The 14,387-nt window shown below is 45.4% G+C and overlaps 1 protein-coding gene across 2 annotated transcripts in view; it reads right to left on the bottom strand.

Annotated features, from left to right (window-relative positions):
- IDE (insulin degrading enzyme) overlaps window positions 1–13,539 on the bottom strand; it is a 996,582-nt gene extending 983,043 nt beyond the window's left edge. Inside the window, exon 1 of one of the 2 annotated variants that reach the window (XM_086922493.1) lies at window positions 13,362–13,539. In XM_086922493.1, the coding sequence (XP_086778619.1) occupies window positions 13,362–13,521 (160 nt within the window). In that variant the 5' untranslated portion in view covers window positions 13,522–13,539. The remainder of the gene's footprint in view (window positions 1–13,361) is intronic. The other variant, XM_086922494.1, reaches the window with a different exon arrangement.
- Window positions 13,540–14,387: the final 848 nt, after the last annotated feature.

The raw sequence follows: 14,387 nt of genomic DNA, 5'->3' as shown, positions 1-14,387 counted from the left end.
TTAATATGGTTAGCTGGAGGGTAAAAGATGCCAAGAGGCAATACATTTATACCAATATTGGGCCTTGCAAGGTCACTGCTAAGTCTGCGTAAAATCTCATGGACCAACCTGGGTGCCCTAAATGTAAGAGCAATGCAATCACCGAGAACATTTTTTTCCCCTTCTCCCCACCCATCCTCGTCGTCTCGACATTTTAAACTCGCCAAACAAGGCCTCTGTGAGCCCGGTTTTAGACCCGAGCCTACAGAGAGCCTCCCATGATTCATTAGCCGTGGGTGTGAGCCGCGGGACATTAGCTAGAATGATGATGTATGGAGTAGTTTCCGGGGGCAGATTCAATATAACCTCCTCCCTGGCCAAGGGAGTCACACATAAAGTGGACAGATGTTGTATATCAATTTGTTTGTTTAGAACAGGGCCACTAGTGTGGGACATGCTACTGGAGCCCTATGACCCTCAGACGCGCTATCTGAGGGATGCAGGCATTCCATCTGCGAAAGGAAGGCAGCTTTACCAGCATCCGGTACAGAATTCAAAGGTTTATACGTAGGGTTGTTTGAGGGGACTCCCTGCCCTTTTCTTAATAGGTCCTCAATAACAGTAACCAGGTTCAACAAGTTATCCAAGGAAGAAAAAACAGTATTAGTAAAAAGATGAGGTACAACTGGCACAGCTAGGCCCGCACCCTCCCCAGTAGTGTCGATGGGATTTAACGCATTGATTTTAGCAGTCAAGGTGGTCAAAACAATATCCATATGTTCAAGACGCCCTCGAAGCAAGGCAAGGCTGTTATCTAATTGTTCCTTAGAACACACAGAGGCGAAATTGGTAACAGCCTCCACAGGGGTATTGACATCATCCCCAGAGGCACTATATAAAGAGCCGGAAAAAGCAGAAAGAGCGGCTTCAGTCTGAGTGCTGATGGAACAGGTATGTACAGTTTCGCCACTTGTGCGCCAGGACCATTTCTGTTGTTTAGTTTTTAGGGTGCCCGCTTCCCGCCTTCACTTCGCTAATGGCTCTTTCGTTTGAACCTCAGCATGGGGTTTAGAAGTCTGGGATCTTTTTGCTCTACCGGACCCCAGCGGTGTGTCCACAGTGATTGTTCCCAGAACAGGTGCGGGCGGAGATTGAGGGTGACATTGGACAGTAGGAGACAATTGAAAATGAGGAACATCCCTCAAGGTAGTGTGACCCAGGGAAGAGCGTCTCTGTACAGATAGGGGATCAAGAGAGAGTCGCCTCTCAGTCAGTTCAATCTTGTGGCAGAGCATAGATTCGGTCCTGACAATAAAGACATCTTCCGGGCGATAGAGGGCAAGGACGGGCCCGGCCTTGGCCCGGGCGCAAGCCGCGTGCGTCCCTCGCCACAGGAAGTTCCGTGCGCTTAAGGGCGCGATGTCTCCTCCCTCCATGGAGAGGAGATAGCTGGGACAGGTAGTCCCTCCAAAAGTGCAGCAGCGGGTAGCAAGGCAGGAGTGCGGCAAAAGCAAAGAATGGCATTTTCTTAGGATACGAATTGTTGTCCTACCATAAATTAATGAAATACACTGCTGATGCAGGTTTTGCAGCTAAAGCCACTTTTTTATAGCTTCTATGACTGCTCCTGAAACTAAGGCTGTGGCAATCTACAAAATCGTAGCAGAACACTTGGAAGGTCCACTATCCCTGTCAGGGTCGGTAGAAGGAGAAGATTAGCACAGGCCACTGTAGAATGTTTGAAGCGCTTCATAGAATCTTCTTTCTGGAAATCAAAAGTCTGTAGGGAGGCTGTCTCCTCCAACGTGGTTTAATCTTTCCTGCAGGCAGAGCTGGGTTGACACAAGTCATCAAGCAACACAACAGGAATGATAATAAAACTAGGAGGGTCGCATATAAAAGGGCTATATGCCATGCAGAATAGTGGGAGGGATTCCTAGATGCTGTGCTTGAGGGAGACCAGCAGTCCTTTTGGAACTTGGTGTTCTTGGGTTCTACAGAGGGATTCCACATTGTGAAGACCAACTTCCCTGCTGCCGATTGAGTCACACTTTTTTCTCGCCTATACTCTGTAACTGGAGAGGCTAGTCCCGCTTTGGTAGCTTCTAGTTGCGACACCTTAGTAGACCTTAAAAACATGCAAGACAAAAAAAGGAGCCTTCTAACATTATGCCACAAAAAGTCAGATCTGCAATCCTTAAAATCATTTTAACAAAGTTCCAGGTCCGGATAAAATCCCGGGCAACCTCTATTGCAGTGCGATGGACGTTTGGGGTCATTATTTTACAGTCTGTTTATTGCTATATTGAAGGGGCGTCCATTCCGCCTACCTAGCTGGGAGCAGAAATTGTTCCCTCACAAAAAAAGGTTGTTCATTGCTTCCATTTATTATAGGCCCAGAAGCTTTATAGACTACTCCCAGAAGCTATTCAGCAGACTCCTCCAAGGAAGGTTACAAAAATGGCTAGCAGCAGAGGAAGTGCTCACCCCTCTAAAGGCTGGAACAGCACCATCACACTTGATCAGGTCTTCCGTTTCCAAATGCATTTTGTGAAGACAGTGGTTCTGGAAGGTTGTACGGAGTGTTTGTAGATCCCCGTTCGGCACTTGACATGGTCGCATGTTAATTAGTCTGATGGTCAGCAGTTTGTTACCAGCGCGTCAAAATACTGATCAAGTTAAGCAAGTGTAAGATAAGTCTTATGCGAAGGGGAGGGCTATAATACTTGCAGCTGATATTTTGCGGTCCTCATTTGAAAACCACATACTTTTGAGTTTTCGTATTTCTTATCATCAGATCAGATTAACAGAAGAGTCCAAGAAACTCACAGCGTTTATAACGCCGCAGGGTTTATTCCAATATAAACGTATGCCATTTGGACTCTCTTCCGCTGCCTCTGTTTTTCAGAGAACTATGTTCCAAATTTTCAGAGATGTTGATAATTTTGTAAAATGTTTCCAGGATGACATTTTAGTGTTCTCAAAAAATATTGTTGAGCATGAGCAACATTTACACATTGTGTGTACAAGGTGAGAACAAAGTGGGTTGACTCTAAAGGCACACAAGTGTAACCTCTTTAAAGAATCAGTAGAGTATCTAGGACATACTCTTTCTGGTGAAGGTGTGATTCCAAAAAAATCAAACGTTGAGGGTATTATCAAGGCCCCAGCACCTGAGAATAAAGACCAGTTACTATCGTTTGCAGGTCTATGTGAATATTACAGCAAATTTGTGATCAATTTTGCTAAAAAAATGGAGCCGTTAAGAAAATTACTCAGACAAGGTGAGAAGTATGAGTGGTTAGAAGTGCAACAACGTGCATTTGAAGAGATCAAACGTGGCATCATAAATGCTCCCACACTTAAGCCATTTCGAATGAACAGAGAGTGTATAATCACAGTTGATGCTAGTCTTTATGGATTGGGAAGTGTTCTTTCTCAAAGAGAAGGGGATGATGAGTGGAATGTCGCTTTTGCGTCAAGGACTCTCAGTGAATGCGAGCGCAAATATGCTGTCATCGAAAGAGAACTTCTTGCTTGTGTTTGGGCGATAGAGCATTTTAGGTTGTATGTGTGGGGTACCAAGTTTACTCTTAGGACCGACCATAAACCTTTTGTAAACATTTTGTCTGTAGGTGGCGGATGGAATTCTACAGCTAGAATTGCAAGGTTAACATCTAAATTACAAGAGTATAATTTTGTTACAATATATGTACCTGAGAAAAAAAATGTCACAGCGGATTGCTTATCGCGGTTGCCTTGTAAACAAGATGAAGTCAGCGCAGTGTGTGATTTGGAATTTGTTTTAACTATTGGAGATGTTGTTAGTGAAAAATTTCAAGAGATTTCTGAATTGTTTTGGGAGGATCGTGTACAGAAAGATGATTGTTGGAAAGAGGTAAGAGAATTTGTTGATAAAGGTTGGCCTAGGAAGGATAGAGTAAGGCCTGAAATGCTATCATTTTACAATGTGCAAGAAGATTTAGAGTTGGATAGTGGTTTTATCTTCAAGTCGGGTGCTGAAAAACTTCATTGTGGATTCGGTTAAGTATGGTGTGAGGTGGGTAAGTGCTTTGAGAGAACGGTTATGGAATTATCGTATTACGCCACATTCAACTACTCAAGTAATCCTTTTAAGTTATTTAAGGGAAGGAATCCTGCGTCTAAAGTTTTACCATGGTGGCTGAAGGTAAAATCTTCTCACTTTACAGGTGATAGTGTTTGTGTTGATGATGTTGCTAAATGTGTGGAGAACAAACAATTCAAAACTAAGAAGTGGTATGACAATAAATGGAAAGTCAAGACACAAACATTCCACAAAGGAGATTGGGTTAGAGTTCTAAAACCTGGTTTGATGAGAAAAGGGTTTGATAAATACAGTGAGCCTATTCAATTAAAAAAAGTGTTTGATAACAGTGCCATGACACAAGATGGTAGAATCTGGAATTTTTGTAGATTGGCAAAATGCCATCAACCCCATGATTCTGACAGAAAGGTTGTAGGAAGGTTTGTACAGAATGGTCTAAGTGATTCAAGTGATTCCATTGCTCAAAGAGTTAAAGTTTCAAAAAGGGTTATCAAAGCTCCTACAAGGTTTACAGATGATATGTGACTTACAGCTGTTTGAATTCATGCATAACATTTTTGTTTTTTGTTCATCTGTATATATTGTTTATCTATGCTTTTTATTCCATCATCTTTGTTTTGTTAATAGGGAGATGTGTTACATTCTCATTTATTCATGTGTGTTTTGCTTTAACAATCAGACCTGTTGCATGCTCCTGCGTGAGCCATGGCATGAGACATGTTATTGATTAAATAGGTTCCACATTCCAGTGGAGTTAGTTAGGTCTTTCACTGTGCTAAGATAGTCAGTTGAACCCTTGCCTCTGCCCAGTTTGGTCTTGTATCTCCGTGCTGCATTAAAACTTCTACCTACATTCTTTAGTCTACTTTGAATGATTTCAACAGAAGTTGATGCAGGTGTTTGTTCTTGGTTGTCTGGCACATGATAGGGGGTTCTGGGCTCTGCATATCCTGGGTGTGGACAATGTCATTGCGAATGCTTTGTCTCGTTCGCAGTGGATGAGATTCCGTGGGCTGGCCCAGGAGGCGGTCAGGACATGGACGCCAATTCCGGAACATCTGTGGTAGGTGGGCAACGTAGGGTTGTACAGCTGGTGGTAGGTTCGTTGTCAGTTTCTACTCGTACAAAGTATGCTCTGGCCTGGAAGGAATTCTTATCATCAGGTGCCTGCTGGAGGGAGGAATCTTGGAGGCGTTAGGGGATGTGATATAGTTTTTGCTAGATCCTATTGAAAGGGTTTTTTCTAGGTCACCATTGTAGGGAAATTGGCTGGCATTCCTTTTAGGGGAAAACTTTTGTGGGGTTGCTCCCCTTCCGCGGCGGGGGGGAAGGAGGAGGTTGTTGGAAGGTTGGGCTAGAGAGCAGGGCAGGAGACGTTTGGCTCGTAGGCCGTTATCTTGGCAAACATTAGCGCATTTATTGGCAGTTTTACCTGTCGTTTGCGGGATGGTTTTAAAGCTTGTGTATTTTTCTACCCCCATGGTCTGGATGTTTTGGGAGCTTTTGGGGTCCCCGAGTTGTTAGGTTCTAGGTTAATATTAGGTATCACTTGGCAGGAGGTTTTCTTCGCTGACAAAGGGATTCATATCGGACTGTCCAGGGTTCACACAGACCAGAGAAGTCGTAGTAATGGGGTTTGGCTGGAGGCAGCTCGCCCGGTATTGACACACCCTTTACATTGGGCCAGGCATGGAGGACCATGCCTGGTGGGGAAAATCGTGTGAGGGTTTTTCGACATGCTGACGAGGGTAGGGGGACGGATCATCAACTGCTCATGGTGCTGCGAAAAGCTTTGAAGCAGTAAGGCCTGGATGGAGCACAGTTTGGGACTCATTATTTTAGACTCAGGCAGCAACAGAAGCTGGTAACAGAGGCTGGTCTAGAGGGGATATTATGCGACTTGGGCGCTGGCCATCCAACTGTTTCCAACGCTATGTGCGGAGCAATGCAGAAGAAGCGTTTGCGTCAACCTCGTTTCATGAAACTCATTGTTTTTCTTGATTCAGGTTCGGTAGCGGGCCCCCGCTCTCCAGAATTGACCTTTTATTTGGTGAGGCACTCTTTCATAAAATGGGCTCAAGTACAGGCTGCCAGCTGCTATTTCAGGAAAATGTTGGGGTTTTATTGAGCGCTTGTTTAAAGTTGTTGGGAGTTAGTTCTGTCTTTGAACAAGTGTTTGGTTGGGGGGCCTTCGCCCGGATATTTTGTTATTCCATTTGGGATCGGGCGTTGTTGAAAGAGAAGTTGTCCGGTTGCCATGTTTTGTGGACGGAGTTTGTGCTGCCTACGATTTGAAGGGGCGCTTGGAATACTAGGGCGATCGATAGGACGCGGAGGAAGGTCAATTCGGAGATATCTAGATTTTGCAGGTGTGTACGCTTTGGGAGAGTGTGCCAGATGGACATTAAGTTCGAGGCAGTGGAAGGTTCAGGAGCGTTCGAGTCCACTTATCCAGGATGGGTAGGGACCTTTATTTGTTGAAGGTTAGAGAAGCTTTTCCGGGTGTCTTACTGTGCAGGAGTGTTTAGGAGGATCTAGTTTAGCTCGGGCATAGAACCGAGGGAACAGTGGAATCAGACAGACGCTATTAATATTGGTTTGGGGGACAGAAAGGGAGGAGTAGTCTCCTTCCCTCCGACTTTCTGGGTGGCGGGGATTAGTGGAATTTTGCCAGGGTTGGCAGAGTTTTTTGTTGGATAGTTTAATTTGTGTCATCGACAGGGATTGTTTGGGCAGGTTGATTGCTGGGGCACTTACAGAGGTTGGGTGATCGCAAGTAGTGAAGGGGCAGGCAGGGGAGTTTTGGTGTAATAGATGTTTAGTTTTATAAGCTTATGTGTTGTGCATTGAATGGAGATATTGTATTTTTGTAATGTTGTAATGCTCGGGTGGGGGCGGGTTTAGAATAACTGTTAGGGGCGGGGGAGGGGAGTAGGGGTAAGTAAGTGTTTATTTAGTGAGGTTTAGTTTTGTAAGGCATTTGGCCGAGGAGTTTTAATTGTTATGTGCACCTGTTCCAATAAAGCGGCCTTTTACACACAAGAAGTTGTTTGTGGTCTGTCCCCCCCACCCCTCCTTCCCAAGGAGGGCTTGGGGGGGGGCGGACGATCGTAGGGAGGTCCCCCCTCGGGCAGTTTGGCGGGGGGGGGGGGTTTTAGAGTACAGGCAGGCATTTTGTTTTGGGCTTTTTTTCATATAGCCCAATAGTAGCCCAAAGTATAAATACTTTGGGCTACTGCTCCAAGCCACCATTTTGTCCTTGGTGACCTGGTGGCTGGGAGCTTTAGTTGGGGAATTTTTTGCCCTCCCTTAATATTTGTTTTTTCTGGGTTTTATTATTTACTCTTCCTTTTTTAGTACTTCTTAGCTTTTCCTATCCTGGTTCCTTTGTTGTTTCCGGTGCGCAGGGTAGGCTGGATGTATTGTCGCTGGAGCAGGTGCTGTGCAGTGCGGGGATTAGTGGAATTTTGCCAGGGTTGGCAGAGTTTTTTGTTGGATAGTTTAATTTTAGTCATCGACAGGGATTCTTTGGGCAGGTTGATTGCTGGGGCACTTACAGAGGTTGGGTGATCGTAAGTGGTGAAGGGGCAGGCATTGAATTATGATATTGTATTTTTGTAATGTTGAAATGCTCGGTGGGGGGCGAGTTTTGAATAACTGTTGGGGGAGGGGAGTAGGGGTAAGTAAATGTTTATTTAGTGAGGTTTAGTTTTGTAAGGCATTTGGCAGAGGAGTTTTGATTGTTATGTGCACCTGTTCCAATAAAGCCTTTTACACACAAGAAGTTGTTTGTGGTCTGTCCCCCCCCCCCACCCCTCCTTCACAAGCATGCCTACTCCTGAGTCCCTAGTCCCTAGCACCAGCAGCACCACCTAGCGGCTGTTAACTTCACCGCACCTGTGACTGCGGCAAGAATTGAAGAAAAAAAACATAAATGTAACACTCTGGTGAATGGTGAATGAGTTCGGCACCAATAGTCTACCGACTGAATTCGCCCTACAGAGAGCAGGCGGCAGCAGAAACACTTGGCAGAAGAGCCAGCCAAGTTGAACAGCACAGTAAGTTCTCCGCGACTCCTAGAAGCGATAGGCCACTACAGCAACAAACAAACAAAAAACCTGTATCTGCCACAGTAATTTTACCGCAACTGCAGTGCTCTCTGTACCTCTGTACGAGAGAGAAGACACAAGGGCAGTACAGAGAGTGTGGCACAAGCACTTCACCAGGTACGGCAAGGCATAAGGTGGGACCAGAGCAACAAAAGAAGAGAGCACACCCCCAGCGGCTTATTGCCGCCTGAAAGAGAAATTAATTGACTTTCCATTGAAGTCGAAAGGAGAGACTAGCCGAGTGCTCGGCATGCTTCTTGTGGCTGCCTAGAAGTGTGGGAAGTACCTGGGGCATTTACCAACGCATGGTAAAGAAACTGAAAAGTACTCAAGGGCACCCCAGCACGAGACTGGCCAGCAGAGTACCACACACCACTGGTGGCCAAGAAGAGAGACTGTATCACCAAGAGTGTGTCCCAGGAAGCACAAAGCATCAAAACCTGAGAAGGCAGCGCCCCAGCCCCAAGCTGCCCAGCAAAGTAAGGACAGCAAGCCCTACGAACGGAACGAGAATGTGCGCGCCTCGCAGTGGCAGTCGGATGCCACCGCAAGGACAAGGAGCAAGAACAGCAGGAGCCAGCAGGCGGCATTATCTCAAGGGGCACAGAGACAATGCAAGGCTGCACCAGAGGGAGAAGAAGTCATGCCATCCACCGTCACAGTAGAGCATGACCCCCGTTGGCCTCTCAGTGAGCAAGTCACACGGAGGGACCAACCCTGCCAAGCACCCACGAACCAAGGCAAGAGCCAGCGCAAATACGGCGCAGCCTAGAGTCTCAAGCACTGCGCCCTCGAGTGAAGAGGAAGCGGAAGGAAGGCTACACGCCATCAATAAAGCAAAGCACCAAGGAGTTCCCACAGGAGGAGATCCCAAAGGAGGGGCACCGTGTGGCCCGAATGCAAGGAGGAGATAGTCTACGTCCTAGCTGCAGTAGCACCGCCTTGCAGTGGGCCAAAGACTACTCAGGTAGTGCCCGAACACTGCCTTAAGATTGTGTTGCACATCCGCCCATTACAGGCAACAGGAGTGTTGCACGTCCCCTAGTGGCATTCTGCCACCACAAAAAAATTGAAGGAGACTCACGTGGAATACATGGTCAAAGAAAGGAAAGGTATAAAAGAAGCTGCAGACTGATCTATCAAAACACACCTATCTCCACTGCCATCCAGGAAATGGCTGACACATCGGAGATGACGCCCAATCCTACAGACAGGACCGGACCTGCGAGTGGTCAATGACAGGAGAGGATGCGCAGTTCAACGGACATGCCAGAGCTGGCAGGAGGTCCTAGTGAGAAGAACTGACAACGCATGGCCCGTCGCCACTTGGCAGCATTTGCAGACAAGACATGCAACATGTGGTCTGTCGACACATCTCACAGCAAGTAAGAAGAGGAGAGTGTGGCATATTGCCACATTGTGAAGAGAAAAGAGTGTGACAATCCTGTCAAACAGAAGAACGGATGACCACAGGTGCGCAGGAGGAATTATCAAGGACACAGGAATGAGGACTGGTACCACTATCCGTGTGCAAATACTAACTCAAGCCAGCCACTGGGGTACGGCAACGTCACTGGAGACAGCTCAGACCACTCCATCATTTGCCATGTGCATCACCACCACCCCTGGAGCATCAAGTAACAATACTTAAGCCCTGCACCAATGCCATACAACATGACAAGAAGCACCAGTGACGATCTGAAGAACTAGTGACCACCTGCTCAACTGGCTTGCATCCGGATCCCTGTAGCAAGAGCATGTTCTGACCAGGACACATCCATCCCAGATGTTGCACGAGTGACTAGGCAGGAGCTCTAAGGTAGTCTTTAGGCTGTCCAGATGCAGACATGTATTCAGCCCCAGTGCAGCCCACAGGCAGTCCCATGGCAACTCAAAGGGGTCTCCCCCAAACATGAGAGATGCACTTGACTAAGCCCCACCGCTGCATTCCAGGAGGTAGCCCGGCAGTGCAACAGACTTCAACAGGTCACAGTACACCAGGACTGTCTTAAGTGCATCAAGCAACATCATCGTCAAGCATTCACAATGGACTCCACCGATGCTTATGATGCCCCAAGTTTGAACTGTTAAATCACCAACTGCATCACAGCGAAAGCACGCTGGACTGATCAACATCACATAGGTCACTCAAATGACGAAGGGTCCGGGCTTCATCTGCACCACGTATGTGTCCAGACGTACCTGGTTAAATTATGAATGAGTGCCAAGATACCCGGGTGCTCCCAGCTGCACCTGTCCACTGCCTCTCGAAGCTGTGAGACTTAATTTGTTTTCGTTGTTTTTCATTCCTTACCACAGGTTGGACTTGTATGGTTTTTAAAAAAAATACAATTTGTGAGGAATGTTGTGTTCTGCTGGACATAGTCTAGTGCTTTGCCAGCCTCTCCCACAAGGGCTGTCCATACACCCACCCCACGCCCATTCAAAACAAGCATCACAAGTCAGGTGACCCCGTCAATAAAGGAACCCGAGTGCACGTGCTTGTGGCCAGTTACTAGTACCCCATACTGTGTGTCTGTTCTTATTTACAAAGTATGTGGGCCTCTGGCCAGCGACTTTTCAGGGAAGTGGTGGCAACAGATCAGGATAGGATTCAAATAGCTGATGGCCAGGGAAGAGATTTTAATATAGAGGGCTTCCAAGGTCTGGTGCACACCAAATTTCTTCTTCACAGATTATAAAGTAGTCCTCACAGTCACCACTTGACTTCTTCCCAATTCTGTTAGAAAAAAGAATTTAGCATTTTAATAGTATGAGATTACTTAAAATAGGGCCAAGTCATTTGCAGGCCTTGTCACTAATGGAAATAGTATATCGCGAGTGCGATCCAGGTTAAGGTACCGTATCAGCCGATAATTTGACTGGAAAATGCATATTTAAGAGTATAGACAGTAGAACATGCAGTTATTATTTTAGCAGATTTTGCCGTGTATGTGTGGCAGAGCAAAGGCTTTTAGCACTATGTAGAGTATGAAATTAGAGAATATTTTCAATTGTCAGAGTTGTCCTAGTTGCAGCATCAATTACATAATTGAGGAGAACAGACTGCAAGTCGGAGACTCATAAGAGTGCTCAACCTTTTCTCTTTTAGGCACTGCTGTTGATTTCTGGCAAGTGCTAGAAGTACAGCCAAGGACTGGCACACATAGGTTTGCTTTTGGACGGCAAAGCCATGCAGCAACTGGCTTTAAGAAACATTCCGTAGTCTAACACATGCCCTTTATTGGATCAAAGGAGTTTATGATTCAATACCACGGCAGTAAGTACTTTCACCAGATCACATTCAATGTTTGAGAGTCAGGGAAGAAAACGCTTCAGTGACTCAACCTACTTGACGATCCTCTACTGCAGTAGGTTCCGCTAGAATCTCATCCTGTCATTCATGTGGGGGCAGCATCGCTCATAGTTCATTTCCCATGCAAAGCACTAATCTGATTGGATTCAAGCTCCTCTTTAATTTTCCAATTCCCAGCTGGGACCACAGCTATTTAGAAAGCAAGGTCCAAAGAGGAGTTTTCACGATCAAGTGCTGAAAATGTCTCGGTCTTCCATTTTCTGACAGATCTACTCAAGAGATGTAAGAGTTCCGGAGGAACATGGCCTCTTACCTCCAGAGTATTACATGACCCTGGGCCCTGGTCTATGCGATGCACTTTCATTTATGAAATAATTTCAACTTTATACATTCCTTTTATCCCCAAGTACAATTTACCAGACATTCATCAGTCTTTAAAGCGTAAAAATCCAATACATGCCAGATGGGGTCCATTGCTTATGCTGCACAACTACCATTGTTCTTCCTTCTGTAGCTGAGCTACAGAATGCTTTTGCCACAATCAGATGAAATCAGAACGTGGTACAGCTGAAAGCATTGCTTCTAAGCAGTGAGGACTATGACAGTGTGATGGGGAAAGAAAAGCCAGCAAACAGAATCTAATCAACAGGAGACAAACATTGTATGTTGAGCTGGCACTTTATTGTATACGAGTAGAACGCAAGGCGGTTTTGATCCTTTGAAAACGTCTTTAGGCGCACTACCACCACGTCTTTCTCTGGATCTTGAATAGAAAGAATGTTCATAGGATTAAGGCTTAGATGCAAGTGAAACAGTACAATATTAGGCAAGGCACTAAAGTCACAAATCATTACCACCGTGAAAATAATAGTCCAAGGGTTTGCAATGGTGTGGAAGGAGAGTTGAGGGCAGAACTTCTGCATGTTACGTTAGCCAATAACGGGTATTACCAAATATTGAAATAAAGAAGACTGAGAATCTCAGATCGCTTATAAAGTAAACTCTTATTTTGTGGGTACTGCTTAAGTATAAGACAGAGTCAGGGGAAATAAAAGGAAGAAAGCACTGGGCTGGTTCTTAAGCATCTTGTTAGAGAATGGAAATATGTTGGCCCTGGTGAGTGTGATGAATACTGTAAACCCAAGAAAGTTTCCTTCTTTTCCCCCACATCATACCGCCCAGAGTGATAAAGCTATTTTCTCTATTTTCAATTTATCACAATGTGTACCTGTTTAGTCTTGGGTGCATTTAGAGAAGTGGAGAAGTGTGGCTCACTGGTTAGAGCAGGCAGACCCTGAAGCAGAGGTCAGACCCGGGACCAGCGTTCAATTCCCGACGCGGCAGGGTCTTGAGCTCAAATGTCCACGGACTCGATAATTCTCGCTTCGGTGCCCGACCTAATCATGGGTTTACACTCTGCAACTCTGGGCATTAAGCTTGCTTAATCTCCACAACGGCCCCCCGCGGCGGGATGCCTGGCTTTCACCTTGGGGATGCCCTGTAGGGGCTATCTCACAGGGAAAAGCCAGGACGGGTTCCCAAGGCAAGCGCTTAGAGACCCCTGGGTTATAAGCGCTATATAAATCCAACATACAATACAATACAATACAATTTACCAATATAACTAATTTCTAGTGCCGATGCTCTAAAAAAGACTTATACCCAATCAATATTGGGTGCATTTACCAATATACCTAATTTCTAGGGGTGATGCTCTAAAAAAGACTTATACGCAACCAATATATCCCTCACATCATCCATGTCACTTTTACCAACATCAAGAAATAGCTTCACTGGGATGGAATTGAATAACATAAATTCAAAACTTCGCAGTTCATTTTGCAATAAAAAAATACACACAAAAAAGTACCTATGTGAACATCGAGCGCAGCTGAAGATTTATCTGTTGTAGGGTCGCTGATGAGAATTGCTTTGATTCCATTTTCTAATTCCAGCCCACGATATACCCGCTTATCTTCATGAGATTTGATTATTTCGTTTGCGATTTTCTTAATGGCCAGCCCGTTCATTTTGATGTTGGTATTGCGATGCCTTAAAATAAAAAGATTATATTTATTTTGAGGTGAAATCAAAGTTTTATTTAAATGTACATAACTAAAGAAACATCTTTCTGGGCCACCAATATTATCTAGTTACAAAGTTAAATAAAATGTAAATTAAAACAGTGCAATGGAACCGGAACAAATAATTATGATTACCAAAACCTAATTTTTCCCTGCCAAATGCAATAACAGCAAATGGTAACATGTGCAGCCAATATATTAATTCTCTATCACACTTGCCCCACCTTACAGCTTGGGGAGGTCATGCTCTTGGACACTCGCCTTTAAACTTGCTTTAAAATTTTTATATAGGTTGGCTTAAACCATAATGAGATTGGGAGAGCTGAAGCAGTTTGAAGACAGCGCAACAGCTCAATACGGTTTCCACACACTGCAAAGCAAGACATAGACCCTCATTACGATTCGGGGTGGCCAGAACTCACAAAGTTTCACTCTGCGCAATTCTGCAGAAAAATCTAACAATTCTGCAAGATTTTGAGGAGTTCTACAGGTGACAGAATTTTGACACATCGGCCTGCTCATGCTGATTTTTAGTGCTGGGAGCTTGTTCTGCGCTGTAAAATCAGCGCAAACAGCACCACATAGCACGCCAGAGGATGCCGCTTCTTTCTGACACTTGAGGAGGTTTTCCTATTTGAGCAGCAGCTTTCTCAACAAAAACGGTAGTGACTTGCCGCAAAGGAACCCGTTCACAATCTTGCTGCGAGTCGTTCTAGCACTGGAAAATAGCAATGGGGGCGGGGTGCACATTTTTAGGTCTCGACTATGCTATCCCGCAGGGATAAATAGACGTTGAAACAAACTCTCTGACC

The sequence above is a fragment of the Lissotriton vulgaris genome, chromosome 5 (assembly GCF_964263255.1).
Source record: "Lissotriton vulgaris chromosome 5, aLisVul1.2, whole genome shotgun sequence".
Taxonomy (NCBI): domain Eukaryota; kingdom Metazoa; phylum Chordata; class Amphibia; order Caudata; family Salamandridae; genus Lissotriton; species Lissotriton vulgaris.
This window is presented reverse-complemented; position numbering and strand designations above follow the sequence as displayed.